Source organism: Phyllostomus hastatus, unplaced genomic scaffold, assembly GCF_019186645.2.
Source record: "Phyllostomus hastatus isolate PE091 unplaced genomic scaffold, TTU_PhHast_1.1 phas_contig_17, whole genome shotgun sequence".
In the NCBI taxonomy this organism is placed as follows: Eukaryota; Metazoa; Chordata; class Mammalia; order Chiroptera; family Phyllostomidae; genus Phyllostomus; species Phyllostomus hastatus.
In genome coordinates this window covers 17,546,434-17,562,176 of record NW_025333664.1, presented here as the reverse complement: position 1 = coordinate 17,562,176, position 15,743 = coordinate 17,546,434, and the positions used below count along the sequence as shown (strand labels likewise).

General features: G+C 47.0%; 1 protein-coding gene and 1 long non-coding RNA gene across 2 annotated transcripts; one reads left to right on the top strand and one right to left on the bottom strand.

The window, feature by feature from the left end:
• Positions 1 to 5,333: 5,333 nt before the first annotated feature.
• LOC123814769 lies at positions 5,334 to 7,242 on the bottom strand. The gene is made up of 3 exons (XR_006784989.1): positions 7,162 to 7,242; positions 5,985 to 6,067; positions 5,334 to 5,765 (listed from the first exon to the last, which is right to left on the bottom strand). It is a non-coding gene; the product is annotated as an uncharacterized LOC123814769 (long non-coding RNA).
• A 143-nt stretch (positions 7,243 to 7,385) lies between these two features.
• On the top strand, positions 7,386 to 15,714 carry RAB5IF (RAB5 interacting factor). The gene is made up of 4 exons (XM_045832762.1): positions 7,386 to 7,724; positions 9,777 to 9,880; positions 13,913 to 14,042; positions 15,334 to 15,714. The coding sequence occupies exons 1-4, from the start codon at positions 7,611 to 7,613 to the stop codon at positions 15,373 to 15,375; spliced, it is 390 nt and encodes a 129-aa protein (XP_045688718.1). The 5' UTR covers positions 7,386 to 7,610; the 3' UTR covers positions 15,376 to 15,714.
• The last annotated feature ends 29 nt before the right edge of the window (positions 15,715 to 15,743 follow it).

Genomic DNA, 15,743 nt, shown 5'->3' with positions numbered 1-15,743 from the left:
TCAGTATAAACATACACCCTTGTGTCCAACAGGGAAAGGAGGAGGGAGGGAGGTCTGGATGATTGGTGGGGGAGTCCTTTAGATTGGTGGTCAAGAAAGGCCTCTTCCTTTTACTGTTTTTGAAAGTGATAATTTCTCTACGGACTTCACTGGTAAACTATTCCCCATCTCAGGCCCATGCATCTCTAGGGTGGGAATCGGGAATCTGGGTTTAAAAGGTACACCCCAGTGTGGAAGCTGATAATGTGAAAGTTGCCAGGAGACAGGGCCCAGGTCTACAGTGGTGTGGCTGTAACCTCACTATGTTAGCCACCACGGGAGCTACAGAGAGAGAAGTTGGGGGGTGGGGGGGAGAGCGTAATAATTATCACTGGTCTCAGTGTTTCTGGTTTCCAGGCACTTCACTATGACCTAAGCCAGGGTTCAAATTACAGCTCTGTCACTTCATTAGTTGTGACCATAGGCAATGAGTTTACCACCCTAAACTTAAGCGTCGTCTTTGGTAAAATGGGAATATTCAGGTCCTAAGAGGATGAAATAGGGTAATCCATTTCACTGTTGTGTATTATTATCTGGCCTCTCAGCACAGGGCTGACCATAAAACATGAGCTAAGATAATTTGCTGAATAGCACACAGGTTTTAGCGGCAGAACTGGCACTCATTACCCAAAGAAGTAGTACTCCTGCCTTGGTACGCATCAGTATCATCAAGAGGGATGAACATGCAAATTCCCAGACCTCCCCTCCTGCAGCGTGTCCAGGAATTCACACTGTTCACTGATGCCACAGCAGACCCAGTCACTTGTAACCAGGGCACTGATTTTATCCCCAGAAAACTGCTGGGTTGGGAAGACAGCACCTCATCTTTCAAAGGGAGTGAGAGGAAGAGGGTACCATGAAGTAGTCTCCCCAAACCATCTGACTTCCCTATGGCCCTCCTGGGGTCTGTGGTGGCCTTAAGGTCAAGCATAGCCTTATTGAGGTCATCATTTTTTTACTTGTTTTAGAGAGAGGAGGAAACATCAATGTGATAGAGAAACACTGATTAGTTGCTTCTTATATGTGCCTGGACCGGGTACTGAACCCGCAACCCAAGCATACCCCCTGACCAGGAATCAAACAGCGTTCCCTTGCTCTGTAGTACAATGCCCAACCAACTGAGCCACATGGGTCAGGGCTGAGACTATCACTTTAATTACATAAACAATCTACATTCATTATAGAAAAAAAGTCAAAGGAGAGCTCAGTATAGTGGTTAAGAGTTTGGACAGCTTTTGGAGGAAAACAAATGTAAAATATTTAGCAAAACTGACACCTACTAAGGACTCTTTTAAGTGCTAGTAGAACATTTGTAGGCAAAAAGGAGAGAACCAGGATGCAAACTCAGACCTCGGCTTCACAACAGGTGTTCTTTCCATGGCTCCTGGTTTTCCCTCCAGAGCTTCTGATTTCTGTGACCCCATTTATGTCTGTCTGGGGCTGCGATCTTTCAGAGCACACCTACCCCTCCAGATCCCACTACGAGCAGCTGGCAGGATGACAGGCACTCAGCTGGGAGGACACACAGGCACACCTTGTTTTATTGCACTTTGCTTTATTGAGTTTCACAGATACTGCATTTTTCACAAATTGAAGGCAAGATTCTTCTCCAACAAAAAGATTACCGATCACTTCATTGTGGTGGTCTGAAACTGAACCCACCAGATCTCAGGAGTGTGTGTCTACTCATCCCCAAGGCTGAGATTAAGTGTTTACGTGATGCTAAAAAGCCCCAACCTGACAAAGGCAAATTCATTCAAATTCCAAATCTGACTTCAAGTTCTTTTCCATCCTAGACCACCCAGGATGTTTAACCAGATGGATGCACTGGAATTCAGCCAGATTCCCTACTTCCTAAGAAGGGAAACCTTGGGTGAAAGCAAAATGGGAACAAGACACAGTCCCTTAGATACATTCTGGACAAGGGCTCCCCACCATCGCTCCCCCGCTCGGCTTTCTCTGCTCCTAGAAAGCTGAGAGGGGAACACAGATCGGGTTTCGCATGCCTGTTGACTTCCTGTGATACTTGTGTAAATACCAATTCTATGAATCTCAGAGTTAAGGTCAGAGCTTCACAATATAATACAATATGACATATAAAAAAACCTTTTTTTGGGGGGGAGACTAAAATCATCTGTGCAGATGATATGATCACAGATGTAGAAAACCCTAAAAATCCACACAAAAAGAAAAAAACCACAGTTAAACTAATAAATGGATTTAGCAAAGTTGCAGGACACAAAATCAGTGCCCCCAAATCAGTTGTTTCTATACAATAACAATGAACAGTCCAAAGGAAACTAAGAAAATAATCTTATTTATAATAGCATCAGAAGGAAAATACACTTAAGAATTAACTAAGGAGGTGAAAATCATATACTAAAAACTACAAAACATCACTGAACAAATTGAAGAAAATACAAATAAATGAAAAAAACACCTTGTGTTCACAGGTTGGAAGATGATATTAAGATTTTAATACTATCCAAAGACATCTGTTGGTTCATTGCAATCTTTTGTCAAAATCCCAATGACTTTTTCTTGCAGAGAGAGAAAAATTCATCCTAAAATTCATATGGAATCCTAAGGAACCCTCAATAGCCAAAATAATTTGAAAAAGGAACAGTTACAGGAACAGTTACTCACTTCCTGATTACAAAACATACTGCAAAGCTATGGTAATCAAAACGATGTGGTATTGGCATAAAGACAAATATACCAATGAAATAGAACAGACAGCCCTGCAATGAACCCTTGTACATATGACCAAATTAAAACAGCACACAAATCACCTGACCAACTTAAAAGGAGTTCTGCTCTTTTAGAGCAGATCTGTGACTAAATACAATCCTTGAGTTATATTACAGAGAGAGCACTGCACAGATGCCCTGTCCTCCAGCTGCAACCAGAACCAAAGGACTGGGACATGACAGGAACTTGAACACCAGAACCCTTACCTTAAGTGGCTAAGGTCCACGGTCCTCTAATGAAAACTGGCCTTTAACTTGGCCTTAAAAACTTGCCCTGAACCCTGGATCAGGGAGACTGACCTGAGCCTTGTCTCCAGCCTCCTCGTCTAGCTACCTGACAGACAAGCCCTTCTGCCTGCGAGAAACCTGTTGCCTCAGACTGCGGCTTTTCTGGGTGCCACAGGTAGGGAGCCCTCTGACTGTGTTCAACAAGGGTGTGAAGACTATTCAACGGGGAAAGGCAAGTCTTTTTAACAAATGGTGGTAGGAAAACTGGATGTGCTCATATAAAAGAATGAAGTTGGACCCTTACCTAACACCATATCAAAAAATTAACTCTGGGCCCTGGCTGGCATAGCTCAGTGGATTAAGCGCGGGCTGCGAACCAAAGTGTTGCAGGTTCGATTCCCAGTCAGGGCACATTCCTGGGTTGCAGGCCACGGCCCCCAGCAACCACACGTTGATGTTTCTCTCTCTCTCTCTCTCTCTCTCTCTCTCTCTCCCTCCCTTCCCTCTCTAAAAAATAAATAAATAAAATCTAAAAAAAATTTAACTCTGAAAGAGGTTAAGAAGTACAAGTTGCCAGTTATAAAAATGGTCAAGGGAAAGAAAAGTGCAGCATAGGGAATAGTCAGTAATACTGTAATAACTATGTATGATGCCAGATGGGTGCTGGACTTATCGGGGTGACCACTTTGTAAGCTGTATAAATGGCTAATCATCATCATGTGGTACACCTGAAACAAACATACTATTGTATGTCAACTATAACTGACCCTTCCGTTCACAGGCCAGCACTCAATCCACTGAGCCAAACCTGCCAGGGCTTGTCAACTAGAACTGAAAAATAAATTTAAAAAAATAACTCAAAATGGATCAAAGACCTAACTTAAGAGCTAACACTACAAAGCTCTGAGAAGAAAATGGGGAAAGCTTGATGGCATTGGATATGGTCATGGTGTCTTGCATGTGACAGCAAAGGCACAAGCAACAATGAAGTACAGAAACTGGACTTCATTGGAACGAAAAGCTTCAGCCCCGGCTCGTGTGGCTCAGTTGGTTGCAGTGTTGTCCCATAACTGAGAGGTCCTGGATTTGATTCCCAGTCGGGGCATGTACCTAGGGTATGACCCCCCGGTTCAGCCCCTCGGTGTGTGTGGGAGGCAACTAACTGATGTTTCTCTCTCACATCCATGTGTCTCTCTTTCTTCCTTTCTCCCTTCCTCTCTCTCTAAAAGCAATGAAAATGAGATGTCCTCAGGTGAGGATAAAATAAACAAAATTAAATTTAACTTAGAAAAATAAAAGCTTTGGTGTATAAAAAGACACCAAATAGAGTAAAAAGGTCAATTCACGGAATGGGAGAAAATATTTACAAATTACATACATGACTAGGGATTAATACCCAGACTACACACAGAACTCCTAAAACTCAACAACAATAACAAATATGACCAGACTCAAAAGTGGACAAAGGCTGGAACAGATATTTGTCCAAAGATATAATAATGGACAACAAGCACATGAAAAGATGCTCAACATCACCAATCAGCAGGGAAATAAAAATCAAAACCACAATGAGTACCACTTCACAGCACTTGTTATCAAAAAGAACAAAGTACAGCCTTGCCTAGTGTGGCTCAGTGGTTGAGTGCCAGCCTGCCAATCAAAGGGTGGCTGGTTCAATTCCCAGTCAGGGCACATGCCTGGGTTGCAGGCCATGTCCCTGGTAGGGGGTGAGTAAGAGTCAACCACACGTTGTTTCTCTCTCTGTCTCCCTCCCTTCCCCTCTGTCTAAAAATAAATAAATAAAATCTTAAACAGAATATAAGCATTGTAAAGGTTGTGGAGAAACTGGAACCCTTGTGCACTATTGGTGGCAATATTAATGTTGCAGCTGCTCCAGAAAACAATATGGAAATCCCTCAATAAATTAAAAATAGAATTAGCATACGATCCAGCAATTCAACTCTGGGTATACACCAAAAGAGCTGAAAGCAGGGACATGAATGGCTATTTGCACACCAATGTACACAGACACATTACTCACAACAGCAAAAAGATGGAAGCAGCCCAAGTGTCTCTCCCTCACTAGATGAATGGATAAGTAAAATGTGGTGCGTACATACAAAAGACATTTAACAAACATTTAATAAAATTATCCAGCCTTAAAAAGGAAGAATATTCTGACACATGCTACAACATGATGAACATTGAATAGGTTATGCTGAGTAAAATAAACCAATCAGAAAAGGGCAAATACTGTGCAATTCCACTCATGGGAGGTATTGAGTCATACTCAGGGAGAAAGTAGAATGGTCATTGCTAGGGGTAAGGAGGTCAATGGGTACAAAGTTTCGGTTTTGCAAGACAAATATTCTGGAAAAGGATGGTTGGGGTGACTGCAGAGCAAAGTGAATATACTTCACTGTGCCACTGAACCACAAACTTAAAAATGGACAATTAATTACATACATTTTACAGCAAGTTAAATTTTAAGTTTAAAAAAAGAATTAACTCCATTTTATTCCAATTTTCTCCATCTTCAGTGCCCCACTAAATCTCACTTGAGACCTTTTTCCTTTTTCCAATTACTACTTGTTTCATGGTTGACACTCACTTGAACAACTTTTACAGTTTTTAGTCTCCCACTCCGATCCAGTCCTCCAAATAGGAGCCAGAGTGATCTTGCTTCAGACGCAAACCCGAAAAGTGACGTCTCCTGCTCAAATCCTTTCTGTGGCTTCCTCCTCCACCCTTGGGATACAAACGAACTCCTCAGCACAACCCTCCCTTTTCTTCCTCATCTGTAGCTGTATTCCTGACTATTAACTAGCCAACATGGTTTTATCTCCTGCAATGCTCTCTCACCTTCCCCTCTGTCATTCCCTTAATTCCTACTCTTCCTTCAGAGTGGTCTTCCTTAGCTTCCTATCACAAACCTTTACCGCCAGCCCCAGCAGACTGAAAACGTACCTTTGACCACGGGCTAGGTAGTCCTCCAACATTCTCCGACAGAGTGGCCGGCTTCTCTCCAGTGCCACATGCCACCAGGGAGCCTGTAGAAGAGGGTTCAGACTGACAGTACACGTCCAAGCTGCAGTGAGCTGGTTAGGCTTCACCATAGTTAGCACATGGGAGGGGAACGGGTTCAGAAAAGAGGCTGGACCAAAAAGAACAAGATCCAGGGGAAAGTAAGGACTAAAGATGGACACCCATGTGACCTATGTGGCCCCCCCACCAGGTCCAGACAAGAGTGGTGTGTATCGCAGTGTGTATCACTTTTGGGGTACAGCACCATCACCCTACTCAGACAGGATCTTGGGGTTAGATTGTGGAGGAAAACACCAGCTATGGAATTCTGAAAAAGCTGTGCAGGCGATTCTCTTGCTTACGTCAGGTGGAGAACTACAGGTGAATGAATAAGGTATGCAAAGGCCGCTCTGACCTTGTTATTCTTTAAGACTTAAAGCTTGAGGTTAAAAGTACAGATTTTGGAATCAGACAAACCCAGGTGCTAGCTAAGTGATTCTGGGAAGGTTACTTTGTCTCTCTAAATCCACTGCACAGAAGTGTGGTGGTGCTTTGGTCTCAACTTACTGCACAGCATAGTGCGCATGGCACCACCTAGAGGGCTTATTAAAACGCTGATTATAGGCTCCGCCCCCAGAATGTCTGATGAAGTTCGAGAATTCACATTTCTAACCGAGTTCCCAGGTGATGCGGCTGCTGCTGGTCCAGAAACATCATACTTTGTGAACTACTGCCCTAGCACATATTGAGGACACAACAGAGGAATACCAAGATATTCTGATACCTAATAAAGCACTCTCTCCACTTGAACCCTGTGAGGAGTCCTCGGCTGGTTCCAACTTGCTATATAGCCTTAGAAAACCATTTCTCCTTTTTGGGTCTCAGTGCTCACTTGAAACACTAAGTTATCACAGAAAAAAAGTTAACGTCCTGAACGACGTCCTAGGCAATTTGCAGAGTTAGGGGAGAAAACGAGCAGGGGCTAAATCCTGAGGGGCAGCCTGGGGCTCCCGGGGAGCAGGGTTTGGGTTAAAAAGGACGCCTCGGGAAAGGCAGGATCGCGTCCTGTCCGGCTGCTCGAGGACCTAAGCTGTGGCAAACGGCGACGCTCAGGTCTAACCTCCACTTTCGCCTCAGACGCCGTTCTTCAGTCTGCACAGCGCCTCCTCGCGCCCGGGTCGCCCTCCCTCCAAGATTGTCCCTTTCCTCTCACCTTACTGCGCGCTGGGCGGAAGCTTACCGTCACTTCCGCCATGCGTAGCGCGCTTGCGCTGAGTCTACGGCTACTTTCTCACTGGAACGGCTGCGCGGTTGTCGATTGGCTGCGTGGGCACGTCGGCGGGAGGACGCACAGGCTGCGTTGCTCCTCCTCTCGCGGCACCTTGGGTTCGGCCGAGGGAGCTGAGCTAGACGCTTTGGCTAAGTGCTGGCAACTGCGGCGCGCCGCCGAGCCACAGTGCTGAGCCTGTCACTGCCGCCCCGCGCGCCGTGACCCGTGACCCCAGACCTTCGACTCCTTTCGGCTAGGCCCGCGCGCCCCAGGCCCAGCCCGGGCGGCGCGACGGGAGGATGAGCGGCGGGCGGCGGAAGGAGGAATCGTCTCAGCCGCAGCTGGCCAACGGGGCTCTCAAAGTGTCTGTCTGGAGCAAGGTGCTGCGGAGTGACGCGGCCTGGGAGGACAAGGTGCGGTGGGATCTGGCGAGGGCGCAGGTTCGAGGAGCCGGCTGGCACTCGGGGACGCAGGGACAGGCCCGAGCCTGCCCGGGTGCGGCCGAGTCTTGGGGTGTCAGGGCAAACTCTGCGGGCGCGGGCCGGAGAGCCGAGCTCGGGGCTCACAGCGCAGTGGCCTAACGGTCGAGCCGCCTGGGTCACTTGCGCGGGAAGCAGCGTGGAGGGGGGCAGAGGAAGTGTCAACTCGCGGACAGGGCGTGTGCCCGAATGGCGAGATTGAGCCGCATTTGATTTGACCTCCGCCTTTTCCTCCCGGTAGGATCTTGAGTAATTGACTTACTTTATCCGAATTAACTACTTAACATAGTCGTTAGCATCTACTGCATACTTTCCAGGACAGGGGCTGTCCCCGCGTTGTCTCACTTAATTTTCAGAACAACTCTGAAGTGGGGTACTGTGGTGCAGGTAGCAGCGGCACATAATGAGGCTCACTAAAGTAGAGCTGCCAGTGCCTTATTGTTGAATGAGAAAGACCGAATACCTTTAAGTGTGAGCGGGGAGACGGAGACCACCTTGCATGGGTGAGTGAGTGAATGTGTGTGTGAGTGAGTAAGGGGGCTGGAAGAAACGTGTGTGAGGAATGGTTGGGGCTTCAAAGATTTCCTTACTGGTCACACACATTTAGATCTGAGTTTGGGCACTCCCCGACTCTGCTCCATGATCTGGAAGAAACAACTTACAACTTGATTCCAGTTGGCCTGAAAAGAATGTTATATTTGCAGTTTTTGAGGGGGGCAGGGGATACTGGTGAAGTAGGCTTTCCTCCCTGGAGTTTCAGTGAAGGGGGATGGGGGGCACTTGCTGAAATTGCCCCAGCCCTACCCAGCTCTTGCAAACCCTTTCCAATCTGCTGTGTCATTTCTTTCTTCCTTCTGTAAGGACTGGTTTCTGCAATCTAGGGCAGGTCAGAAACCCGAGTCTTCCTTGTCTTTGTACAGAGAGTAGATATGCTGGCACGTGCCTCCAGCACTTTTGTTTCTAATTCGTTCCCTCCTTTGTGACTTACTCAGAATTCAGTGTGCGGGGAGATGGTGCTGAGTAGATTGCCTGCCTGCCCTTCTGCCTGGGATTAGTGTATTTGGCACCCCCCCCCCCCCCCAGATAAGAGTTACCAGTGGCCAATAGCACAGTTACTAACAATCAGCCATTTTACCACAAGCCAAATCACTTTTGCAGCTTCTCAAAAAAGGTGAATGACTTTTCTAAAAAAAATTTTTGATAGTACATTTATTAAAGTTGGGGAGAGTGAAAAAAGGAAGGGCTTAGTATAGAAAAAGCAACAGAAGAGAGCCTAGGCGGGGCTGCTTTAGATCTCTAGAAACGTTACAGGTGCCCTGACTGGTGTAGCTCAGTTGGTTGGGCATAGTCCGTCCTGCAAACCAAAAGGTCATCAGTTTGATTTCTGGTCAGGGCACATGCCTGGGTTGTGGCCCAGTGCCCAGTTGGGGCACTCGAGGCAACTGATCGATGTTTCTCTATCACATCAATGTTTCTCTCCCTCTCTTTCTCCCTCCCTAAGAATAAATAAGACAGACCTTTAAAAAAATGTTATGGGAAAGAAATGATCCTAGGCAGGGCTGCTTTGGCTTGCTGGAAAGTCTTAGAAAAAGAGGCTTTGGAGACAGGTTGAGGGGGTTAACCTGGGACGAGCTGCCACTGCCCATTGCCCCCCTGGTTGCAAGTCTTGGGGGACCCTTAGAGTTTAGGAAATGCCTGTCTAAGAGGGAAGAAAGGCGTGGGCGTGTTCCCAGGAGGGAGAGCTCACCTCTAAAATTTTTAGTTTTAGATCACAGCCCCTAGAAGTCACCACTAAAGACAAATATTGTTTTGTTTTACTTACCACCTTCTGGTATAAGAAGAGGAGCGCCCCATACTATTGCTTTTGGGGAAAAATTCACTGGAAGATGTGTTTAGCAGGAAGCTTTTTGGTTCCTTACCTGTTACAGGAGGTTCTCCTGTGGCACCTGCTCCAGATAACGCATGCAATCTCTCTTTTTTCTACAGGATGAGTTTTTAGATGTGATCTACTGGTTCCGACAGATCATCGCTGTGGTCCTAGGTGTCATTTGGGGAGTGTTACCATTACGAGGTTTCTTGGGAATAGCGGGGTAAGTCTTGGGTAGCTTGCATTTTCATGATCTCATGTCTTTCTAATAGAGATTATATTTTCCTCTTATGAAAAAGGTCATTGCTACATTGGAGGGTTTTTTAAAAGTACGTGTGCACGCACGTGCGTGCATGCGTGTGAGATGGCTAAAGCAAAAAGGTGCACTCAGGTTAGCACTCCTGGGCCTGGTGCAGCACTCCTCGCTTCATCGAGCCCAGGAGCATTTTAGGTCAGCTATGTTACCTTCCTGAAGGCCAGGCCAGTCCATTCATTCATGGGTCCTTAAGCGAGAGGCTACCACAGGCCTGTTGGTGGCAGGCATCATTTAGTTGTGGTGGAAGCTGGGAAAGTGGAAGAGCTTCTGTACTTGATGACCACTCCATCGTACCTGGCATGACGCTGGATGTACTGAATCTTGGCTTTTTCAGAAGTTGTTTTAGGTTCCTGCATTTTATTTTATTCTAAAGATTTTATTTCTCTCTAGAGAGAGGGGAGGGAAAGAGGGAGAGAAACATCAGTGTGTGGTTGCCTCTCGCATGGCCCCCACTGGGGACCTGGCTTGCAACCCAGGCATGTGCCCTGACTGAATTGAACTGGTGACCCTTTGGTTTGCAGCCTGATGCTCCATCCACTGAACCACCCCAGCCAGGGCAGGTCCTTGCAATTTAGAGGCAGTGAAAAGGCCGAAGGTTTGGTGCTCCACTGTTATTGTGCTTCTGTGAACAGCTGACACCAGCTCCTGGTTGTGGCTCTGCTTAACGGGCCACTGAAAGTGAGTCCATGTGTCCAGTGCCCCGTTGACTGGATTGAGAGGGTGTGTGGGAGTTGTCTTAAGATAGGAACTGTGGGCAAGCATGGTGGAAATGACAGGCAGGGCTGCGACCTTTTCTCTTTTCATCCTGAGAATATCAATTGGCACCTTACCATGGAAATCACACTGATTTTTTTTTTAGGGATGATCATATTTCTTACTTTTTAATAACTCTAGGATGAAAAGGGTAAAGTGAATATCAAACTCATTTGAGTTGCCTGTTTTCTCAGAGGATAACCCAAAAGGAATATATCTCTCTTAACTAAGGAGGTTTTTGATTTGTGATACTGAGCAAAGCATCGGTACAGGGAAGCAGCAAGAGTTTATTCTCTCCCTGACTTTGGCGGAGTGGACACTTGCTGAGCACTGCTGCCTGCTGGTGGTGAGACACAGGACCTGGGGCTCGCAGGTCTTCCCGGGTTGGACGTGGGATACAGGTAATTATTTGTAGAACGTTGGTCACCCCGTTTGAGCCTTCTAGGAGAGAAAAGGCAGAGAAGCCAGAGAAGGGGGGAAGGCAGTCTAAGGGCAAGCTTCTAATCTCCCCAAGGCCACTCTGTCTAGGAGAGGGTCAGAGGCTCCATCCCTGCCATGTCTTGTGGGGCTCCCGAGGGGTCTCTCTGAAGTCCCACTCGGGAGTGACGCAGCGAGGACTGGGGCTGGTCTGGTACACGGTGCTCTGTGGCAGAAGAGTTAAGCTAGCCAAACAAACCTTTCTTTTTTTCCTTCTCTTTCCTCTTTTCTATTCTTTCTTTTTTTTTTTTTTCCTTTTCTTTCTTTATAGAAAGCTCTGGATTCAAGTTCCATCTCTACCACTCTCAGACTACATAATTTTGGGCTCACCCTTCTGAGACTGCGTTTCCTCATCATTAACATGAGGGCAATACAAATGCCTGCCTTATCAAATTAATGTGTGAATTAAATGGAATAATACAAGTAAAGTGCTAAGTGTAGTGCTTAGTATGTCACAGGCACTCCATACGTGCTTCACTGCAGTTATTCTGTGATAACCTTAGAAAGAGGGGTAAGGTACGGCTGTGAGAGGATAGGCAGCACGGTGTTTGGGAGTGAATTCGCGGCCCGTAGAGCACAGCGCTGCTTTCCTGGGACTGCTCTGTGGGGTCCAGTCCCACATGGTCCAGCCACAGCCCAAACTAGAGTCCCTCCCCTCCTCTGGTGGGCACCATTACCCCTGCTCTGGGCAGGGGCCCAGGACACTGATTTTTTTCTCCGTCTGTCTGACCCAGCCGCCTGGACTTGAGGGCAGAACTGCTCTGGTGCTGAGTTCTGGTGACGCTTGCCACCCCTCAGCTGCCCTCTGCTTTGACCCCAGCGTGGCTTCTCACTTCTGGTGTGGCCATCAGTGAGGGCCCATTAAGGGGAAACCGTTTCCTCGGGTCTCAGGGATAATGTCCCGAGAACCGAGTGACGGTGCTGCCCTGCCTGCTGAGGTTCTGCATATTGTCAGAGAGGGCTCCTGCCTGTCTCCTACATAGAGCCTGGCACGTGATCAATAGGCGCTCAGGGAACTCTGCTAAGTTTTTTCAAAAACTGAAGTGAATTCCCCTGAGAGCAGCGTACGATACTGTTGTCACGTTGCCTTCCGGCCTGAAGCCATTGTGTTTGTTAGAGTCATCATTTTGTTGGATCCTGACAGGGTTTTTTTTTTTAAAAACCCATTTGAGAGTCTAGTCTTTCTCATGTTCTTCTCTGGCCCCCAGTGCAGCACGTTTCTTCACACGTTTGCTGTGTTGCCCTCACCCTCGTTTACAATACAGACATTGTGTCCATCTTCAAAGCTGAGTTTGAGCCTTTTCAGTCCTTTCCAAGACCCCTCTCTCGACCACCAAACATTTACACACCTTTGTTTCTCTGACGGCACTTTCTCCTAAGCGTGTAACCCTTAAAGGCAGGGTTTCCGCCCACCCTGTTCTTTCTCCCCGCCGTTTCTTTTCCCACCTTCCTGCTGCTGCTCCTCTCACCTCACCACGCAGCCACCTCCACGCATTCTCCAGCCCTAGCGTATTAGCCGAGTCCCAGAGTGACATTTCTGTGTCCCATTAGTAATCTCTTTCTAGAGCCACTAACTCAGCCTGCCCAAAATGTAGCTCTTGTTAGAGCAAAGTGGCCAGATTGGCCAGGTCCCAAGATTTCAGCAGAAGATAAGGATGTGGCCACAACACAGCCAAGCCAAGGACTCTTATTTTAGGTGAATCCAAGAAAACCCTTCTTCCAGACCCTGTACTTCTGTTACTGAAACAATGGTACTCCCACGCCCTTCGGCTCCAGCCTGTGGGGCCTCTGCCCTCCCCATTCAGTCACTGCCCCAGTCCCTGTCCTCAAACTTTGTGCTCTTGTCCTGGAACACGGTGCTGGTCTACACCAACCTCCCGGCTCCGGTTCCTTCCACTCAGGAGGAAGCCTGCACTTACAGTCCTTACACACTGGACTTCCCGAAGTACGCGGGCCTGCTTCACCCGCCACCTTGCTCAGGGTCCACCCCTCCCCCCGGCAGACAGATTTACATTACTCGGCGGCATCTGACTGCCTTGCCCCATACCAGCCCGCATGTCGTCCATTAGGAGGAGCCAGTTCTCTGCATTTTCTTCCTCCATCTTCAGGAGGGACATGTCTTAAGACATACAGCTCTGGAGGTGCTTGCAAGCCTCTGGTTTCAAGTCCACTGTCACTGCTGTTTCTAGTCCCCAGGTAGACACTGAGCTGAGGGCAGAACTCTGCATCAGGTGCATAGCAGACAGACAGTGCACATCCGGAAGTGGCCTGGGAGTTACACGCGGGCTGCTTCAGTACGTGGCCTTGCTTGCTCAACCAGGCCACGAAGCCGCAGCTTAACAGCGTTTGTCCCATGGCCTCCCCTCACCCCAGATGGAGCTACCTGCAGGCTCAGGTCAGCTACGGGTCCTTGGGACCAGCCTGCCTTTCTTCAAGGGGGTTTAGAGAACTTAAATCTGCTTTTTAATTTATTTTATTTTTTGCTTTGGCTGGGCAACTAAAAGAGTTATTCCTTCTATCTCTAGCTCAGCCAGATGGGCAGCTCCTTCAAGGGCCTAGGAATTATCATGTATTATTTCACATTCTCTCCTAACAGAAATAGTTAACTGCGCAATAGTGAGTACCTTGGTAGAGCTGGACGATGTGGTGGGAGTTCTGAGTCTTCTAAGCTTATGGTTTGTTTTTGGTGCTTGTCCTCCCTTCTTCCAGGTTTTGCCTGATCAATGCAGGAGTCCTGTACCTCTACTTCAGCAACTACCTACAGATAGATGAGGAAGAATATGGCGGCACATGGGAGCTCACGAAAGAAGGGTTTATGACATCTTTTGCTTTGTTCATGGTATGTGTAGCTGCTACTTTTACAGCGAGTATTACCGTCTCATGAGTTACTCAGGGGGAGCCTAATGATCAAGTGACCCTGTGTGACTGGGTCACCATTTTTGCAAAAAGCTCCTGAGGCTAGAGGCCATATCTGCGCTTGTCCTGTCGTCCCGAAAGATGTGGTATGATGTAGTGTACAGTCTCCCCGTGGTGTGGCAGTGCAGGGCCTGTCGTCTGCTGTCACATCTGATCCTCAGCTCTGGCTGCACATGAGAAACCACTGGGAAACATTTAAAAATATATTGACAGCACTGTTCATAGTAGCCACAAAGTACAAAGTCATCACCTAATGAATGGATAAATAAAACATATTCATACAGAATAGTATTTGGTTACAAAGAGGAATGAGATGCACTGATACATACTACAACATGCATGAACCTGAAAACATTCCAAGTGAAAGAATCTAGACAAAAGATCACTGTTGTATGATTCTGTGTTTGTAAAATTCATACAGACAAAAAATTAGATTAGTGGTTGCCAGGGGCTATGGGGAGGGGAAAGGGGGAATAACTGATAATGGGAACGTATTTTCTTTTGAGAATGATGGAAATGTTCCAGAATCAATTAGTGATGTTTACACACCTCTGTGAATATACTAAAAACCTCTGAATTGTGTTTTTTTAAATGGTCTCATGGTCTCAGTAATAAAATAAAAAAATACCAGAAACCCCCCCCCTCTGAATTGTACACTTTTATGGGATACAAATTATATCTCAAAGGTTTTTTTTTTTGTTTGTTTTTTCATTTATAGACCCTAGCCCAAGCCAGTTTAAAAACAAAAAACACCTCTGGGAGGTGGCCGCTGGGCATCTGCATGCACCTCATACACTCCTCAAGGTGCTGGGAAGCGCAGCGGACAGTCAGTTACGAGAATCTGATTTATGTGATGTGGTGCTGGCAGGGTGTGGTGGTGGTTTTGCTGTCACGTTTATTGCTAATCCTAACAGCTTACTAGCAGTACAGTCTGCTTTACCTGCATTGTTTTCTCATCTGTAACGCCTCCCCGGCACTTGGTTTGCTGTTTGGCAGGTTGAGAGGCTTGTCCGGGGTCCCTTTGGGAGCACACGTGGGTGGTCCCGGGCTCTGGTAGAGACAGCTCGATTACAGTGAAGTTATGTAGGTCCCTAAACCGTTTAGCATTGGATAGCACTGCCCACTGTGCACACATTCTTATCTGACACTTCCGTTTTGTGGGAGAGGGGCCTGTGTTGACCAGGTGACCTATGAACATTGCTTTCCTCCTCCAGGTCATCTGGATCATCTTTTACACGGCCATCCACTATGACTGATGGTGCACAGTGCCCACCTGCTTCCTGTCTGGTCCAAAGGACCCTCTTAGTTAAAGCACAGAAACATGATTATAGGAGCACCCAGCCACGTGGAACCTGAAGACCCATGTTTCCTGGACCAAGAATCAGTGTGTTGGGCCTCAGTGTTTCTGCAAGGGCTGTAACCCGAAACTTTTTAAAGAGCCACCCACTTTTTGGGGAAGCATTTCTGAATTGTCCATCACCAACCATTTCTTCTTGGATACCATCATGAAACACCTATTTGCAGAATGGAGCTGTCATTTAATTTTATGCAAATCTGGATCCGGATGAAACATTAAATTGTCTTCCTCACTTCTCCATCAGGTGTACAGTTTTTAAACTATCAG

Coding starts and splice junctions, on each gene's coding strand:
- RAB5IF (XM_045832762.1), top strand. CDS start 7,611: ATGAGCGGCGGGCGGCGGAAGGAGGAATCGTCTCAGCCGCAGCTGGCC. Junction 7,725..9,776: donor ACGCGGCCTGGGAGGACAAG/GTGCGGTGGGAT, acceptor TTTTTTCTACAG/GATGAGTTTTTAGATGTGAT. Junction 9,881..13,912: donor GGTTTCTTGGGAATAGCGGG/GTAAGTCTTGGG, acceptor CCCTTCTTCCAG/GTTTTGCCTGATCAATGCAG.